Raw genomic sequence first — 6000 nt, 5'->3', positions numbered from 1 at the left:
GTCATAGATTTAAGGCCAAACTTAAATCTGAAGAAATACTACCACAACTTGGAGGCAACTTCTCAAACACTTTTTCATGCCATGTTTCAAACCTTATAGCTTTAGCATTAACAGCACAAGCATGAAATCAATTGGCACTTCAGATAAAAATGCAGAGCTAAAATCATAAATAGTGGCAAACAGCATTTTCACTCTTAATTTAGATGATAGATCTGTTGTTTGCGTGCAAAGCGTGGCATAAACTTAGAGGTTGCTTATCTTTTTAAAGGCCATGTGCTCAGGAAAACAGACGTGTTCTGGGTTCAATAGCACATCTCCTTCCATGCAAGTGATGGGTCAGAGTCCAGATCTGCAGACTAGGACGGAGCCAGCTGGGCAAAATGGAGGTGTTTGTTTGAGCCAAACCCTTACATTATTTCAGTTTGCGCTTGTGGGTATAGTAGCAGGTCCTAACTACTGTTTGCTGATGTTGGCTGTTGGTGGTGGCTGACTAGCACTTGAGTTTTATCGGAAGCTTGTCAGCTGATTTATGTAATAAAATCAGTGAAAATTCCTCCTGTCCATAATTCTGCGGGTGTAAGTAGGCTGGAGAAGGAAGATGCTCAGCTTGGCTCAAGGTTGATATTGCCCAGGGTAGCTGTGCACTGTGCTGCTTCCCAGCAAAGCGACTGCTCCATTAGAGGCCCTCTGTACACGATGGTATTCAGCTTTGCTAGCTCCTAACTGCAGTGTGCAGCCTCAGAAGTCTTTGGGTGATCTTAAATCACTGGAGGGGTCTTCACCATGACCGAACGGCTTGCTCTGGAGCAGACTAATGCTGAAAGCTTGTTTCAGTTTCCTTGCTTTGTTGGAGCTTTCTTATGCTGTGTTTTAGTAAACTGATTGAGGTGGGAAGCAGTACAGATGGCTCTTGCTTAATAAAGGAAATGAAATCAAAAGAAATAGATATTAAGAGACATGAAGGTGGCTTGTAGGAATTTACCCTCAAGTGATTTAGAAATATAAGTGTTAATATCCCAGCTGAGCACTAAAGAGATTTAAGAGTGTGGTTTTAAAGGTGACATTCAAATGCTATTTTAAGAGGAGTGATAAATGCTTGTGCTTTTCCTCTCGCCCTCTGCCTCATGCTGTAGAAGGTCCTCTTGACAATGGCTACCAGAAGTGTAATAAATGTGCCGATATTTTCTTCCTAAAACTTGTTTGGGGCAAATTGCCTCTGGTTAAAACAGTATGGCCTGACATTTTGCATCCAAAGTGACTGAAAGCATCCCTCCTCTGCCGTGAGATGTACAATGTCAAAGTACAAATTTGGAAATCTTGTTTTGAGCGGTCACTAATGAAGGGCAGGTCAGTATCTGCAAGTACAGTTAATACTAAATAATGGCAATGATGCAAAAATAGTTGTTTTGTTTTTATTTGCTGTGTGGATGGGCTTCCTTGACCACAGCATTTAAAATTCTGGTCTTAAGAAGGAGAGAGAGTGTTGGAATAGCTTTGGTTGTGAGAAGACAAAGTCATTTGAGTCGTGAGGAAAGGGGGAAGTATTTCAGAACATGCTAGGCTTCCCTGTCAAAAAGCTAAACTCGAACTTCTCTGAAGCTATTCTGTTAACATGAATTACATAATTTGCCAGCCCCCAAGTCCAAGTACATATGTTGTTGGGTGACTATTTTAATATTTAAATTCTTTTGCCATTGCTAGTTCTCCTTAGTGACTCGTACGGAGAATAATTTTCAAGAGAACAAAACTTCAGTGTGGTCTTCTGAATTAGTGTAGTTACGGCTAGTAGCATGGTTGCTTGAAGGTGAATAATGAGCTGCAGTGACAGTGTTCCCCGTAATCATCATGAGGGAGATGGTGCTGGGGATTCAGATATCTGCCGTGTGTAAAATGAAGCTTTTGAAATTAATTTTCTTACACAAATTCAGTGTGTAGTTTTGCTTAAACAAGAAGGAGTCGTGTTGTCTTTCAGTTTGGTTTAATTAAGATAAATTCTGTATTTAAGAAAATAAATATATTTATTTCGCTAAATGTTGAATTAGGTCCTGGAGTTTGTACGTTTTAGAGGGTCACCTCTGTGCGTGTTTGAAAAATCTGTTGTCTGTATAACTAACTTTAGTCTGTCGCAGGACTTGGTGCTTCTGCTTGCTCATCTGATTACGCAGCTCAAGGGAATAAGGTTAAGGACATGCTGTTGGTAACTAGAGCGTTTTCAGGGCTTTAGTTCGGCAGATGGGCTGCTTGGCTATATTCATACATCTGCCTACCTGCTGTGGCAGCTGCTGCTGCTGCATGTTGTGTTCTTTTGTTCTATTCCACCCAAGAAAGAAACACTAGGAAGTGTAGTGAATGGATTAATTTAAGGTTAAGGGTAGTGTTTTGCTTGCTTCCTAACTCTCTATCGTAAAAAAGCTCCTGATAAAGCTAACGCAACCTTCTTAAAGTGATATGCATTTTTAAGATTTGCTTCGGGGGCTGAAACTAGCTGCCGTTGTCTAAAAAAGAGTTAACTGTGTTTTGTTTATATTGCCCGATGTTATTTATTTCAACATTTTCCTTTCTTTCTCTCCCTTCCCCCGCTTCCTCTAGGAGCAGTAACCAGACTTTGCCTGACACTGCGTGGTCCAAAAGAATTAAGGAAATATGGAATGACATGAAGGAGATTAGTTGAGGATTAAAGGCTTTGAGGACAAAACACCTCACCGAGGTGAAGCACAGACTAGCTTTCTAGTTGTAGCTCCGAGGAGCTGTGTGCTGAAAAAAGATGGCAGATCCAGGAATGATGAGTCTGTTTGGAGAAGATGGGAATATTTTCAGCGAAGGGCTGGAAGGTCTTGGAGAATGTGGATATCCTGAAAACCCGGTGAATCCTATGGGGCAGCAAATGCCCATGGATCAAGGATTTCCCTCTTTACAGTCATCTCTTCATCACCCCCCCGCAAATCAAAATCAAGCAAAGTTGACCCATTTTGATCACTATAATCAATACGAACAGCAGAAAATGCACCTGATGGATCAGCCGAACAGGATGATAAGCAATGCCCCTGGGAACGGTATAGCGTCTCCTCATTCGCAGTATCACAACCCCCCGGTTCCTCAGGTTCCTCACGGCAGTGGTGCCGGTGGTCAGATGGGAGTCTACCCTAGCATGCAGAACGAAAGACACGGGCAACCCTTCGTAGACAGTGGCTCCATGTGGGGGCCGCGGGCGGTTCAAGTGCCAGACCAGATCAGAGCACCCTACCAGCAGCAGCAGCAGCCCCAGCCGCAACCGACGCAGCCGCCTCAGGCACCCTCCGGACCCCCTGGGCAGGGCCACCCTCAGCACATGCAGCAGATGGGAAACTACATGGCTCGCGGCGATTTTTCAATGCAGCAGCACGGTCAGCCGCAACAGCAAAGGATGAACCAGTTTTCTCAAGGCCAGGAAGGCCTCAATCAGGGAAACCCTTTCATTGCCACCTCAGGACCTGGCCACTTGTCTCATGTGCCCCAGCAGAATCCCAGTATGGCACCTTCTTTGCGACACTCAGTCCAGCAATTTCACCACCATCCCCCCACTGCTCTCCATGGAGAATCAGTAGCCCACAGTCCCAGATTCTCCCCTAATCCTCCCCAGCAGGGTGCTGTTCGGCCGCAAACACTTAATTTTAGTTCTCGGAGCCAGACGGTACCCTCACCTACTATAAACAACTCAGGGCAGTATTCTCGATATCCTTACAGTAACCTTAATCAGGGATTAGTTAATAATACAGGGATGAATCAGAATTTAGGCCTTACAAATAACACTCCAATGAATCAGTCTGTACCAAGATACCCAAATGCTGTAGGATTTCCATCAAACAGTGGTCAAGGACTAATGCACCAGCAACCCATCCACCCTAGTGGCTCACTTAACCAAATGAACACGCAAACTATGCACCCTTCACAGCCTCAGGGAACTTATGCCTCTCCACCTCCCATGTCACCTATGAAAGCAATGAGTAATCCAGCAGGTACACCTCCTCCGCAGGTCAGACCCGGTAGCGCTGGAATACCAATGGAAGTTGGCAATTATCCAAATATACCCCATCCTCAGCCGTCACACCAGCCCCCTGGTGCCATGGGAATTGGACAAAGGAATATGGGCCCCCGAAACATGCAACAGAATCGGCCGTTTATGGGTATGTCTTCAACACCACGGGAGATGGGTGGGCACATGAGACCAAACGGTTGTCCAGGTGTTGGCCTTGCAGATCCACAAGCAATACAAGAGCGACTAATATCTGGCCAGCAGCTTCCTAGTCAACAGCAGTCTTTTCAACAGCAAATGCCAACCTGTCCTCCCATGCAGCCTCATCCAGGGATACATCATCAGTCTTCACCACCACCACATCCTCATCATCAGCCTTGGGCACAGCTTCACCAGTCACCACAAAACACACCGCAAAAAGTGCCTGTCCTTCAGGTAAGCTGCTTCCGATGAGTAAAAGATGAAATGCATTTGCAATAATTTCAGTATACACAAGGTCTGTGTTTTCAAAACAGTTGTTCGAGCTTGACTGCCCTGATTTTCACTGGTTACGTGGCTTTCTTGGTACACGGAAGCTGAAGGTAAAATGAGGTTCAGATAGCTTGCTAATGTTCTTACAGTGATTATTACAGGGTAACATTATGGATAGACTGAAATATGATCCAGCGCCAGGACAAACTGAATACCTGCTTCTTTCTCCTTGTTGGTTCCTTTGAGGAGAAAATAGAAAGCATGTGTGAGAACTGTAATTTAAACTAGCATCTTGTATTTGCAACCTGCAAAAAGAAGTGTGTATTGTAATGGGTTTGTCTTAGCAAAACTGAGCATTTTCTTTAAATGCTAAGCAAATGCTTTTTTTTTGTTTTGTTAAGTTCAAGCTGAAATTTTCATATGTGAAAAAATTCCAGGACAAACTTTGTTCAGCACTAAGTAATGCAGTTGGGAAGTGATGGGGCAACGGTTTATGCAACAGAAGACAGCAGATGTGAATCATAGTCTAAAATCAAATCTTCTGAGGCTTAAATGAAATCTCAAGTAAGATAGAAGTTTTATTTTACCGAGTCTCTGATCTGCTGGATTGCAGTGAAAATATATTGCTTCCATGTTGTTTTTCAATTAAAAGCTAGAAACGTTAAAACATCTTGATCCTTCTGTAGCTTAGCAGGTTTGACTACGTGTTAGTAAGTTAAACCTGAGCTGAAAAGGTGCCTTTTGGGATCTTTGGCTTTGCCACCACTTGCCTCTGGCTCTGTCAGTCAATCATTCAAGAGGTTTTGGTACCGAACGAATAGGTGGCCAAGATATCGGAGGTTTAATTATTTTTAAAGCCCCGCGGTAATTAATGCCAAGCAGCTCTGCCCATAAATATTTGGAGACAATTGTTGGAATGCAGTCCTAATGATACGACGCTACAATAAGCCCAATAAATCATAAAAACAGCTGTCCTAGCCAGCGTCCCAGGACTGCGTGGAAGGCAGCTGCTCGGCAGTCCCCTCCGCTGCTGCCTGCCGGCTGCTTCTGTTAGCTGCTCCGCACAGCATGAGGCGGCTCTGGGAATCAGATGTATGTGCTGCGGAGAGGCAGCTGACAAGGAGTGGTGGATGTAGCAGCTCAGCAGCTGGGAGAGGCTTCCACATTCTCCGAGGGGGGAGCACTGGGTGTATGCCGTAGGGTGGTGAAGCCCTGCAAGGGAGATCAGGGGCTAAGCTGGGGTGAGGGGAAGGCCGGACTCTTCATGGGTGGGAAGAGGAAGCTCTGCCCTTGGAAGAGTGTCTTCACAACCATCTTTCTCTCCTTTACTCCACTTAATTGGGCGGGGGGGAATTTTATTCGCATTGTGACCATTCCTCTACCCCCACCTCCAGGTGCACACTTTGGGGAATGTAAATTGCCGTTCTCGCGTGGATGTAGGGTTGTGCGGTCCTGGTTGAATGGGTGGCTCCTGGCAATGCCTCTTGTGTTATTGGTTGCGTGGCTAAGCAGGACAG

At 45.0% G+C, this 6000-nt stretch overlaps 1 protein-coding gene across 2 annotated transcripts in view; it reads left to right on the top strand.

Moving 5' to 3' along the window:
* The first annotated feature begins 2623 nt into the window (after positions 1–2623).
* The window catches only part of CHD7 (chromodomain helicase DNA binding protein 7), an 87876-nt gene continuing 84499 nt past the window's right edge, over positions 2624–6000 (top strand). For both annotated transcript variants that reach the window (XM_072034579.1, XM_072034580.1), the window contains exon 1: positions 2624–4447. In XM_072034579.1, the coding sequence (XP_071890680.1) occupies positions 2765–4447 (1683 nt within the window). In that variant the 5' untranslated portion in view covers positions 2624–2764. The remainder of the gene's footprint in view (positions 4448–6000) is intronic.

Source organism: Anas platyrhynchos, chromosome 2 (assembly GCF_047663525.1).
Source record: "Anas platyrhynchos isolate ZD024472 breed Pekin duck chromosome 2, IASCAAS_PekinDuck_T2T, whole genome shotgun sequence".
Classification (NCBI taxonomy): domain Eukaryota; kingdom Metazoa; phylum Chordata; class Aves; order Anseriformes; family Anatidae; genus Anas; species Anas platyrhynchos.
Note: the sequence above shows the minus strand (reverse complement) of the source record. Positions and strands in the feature narration are given on the sequence as shown.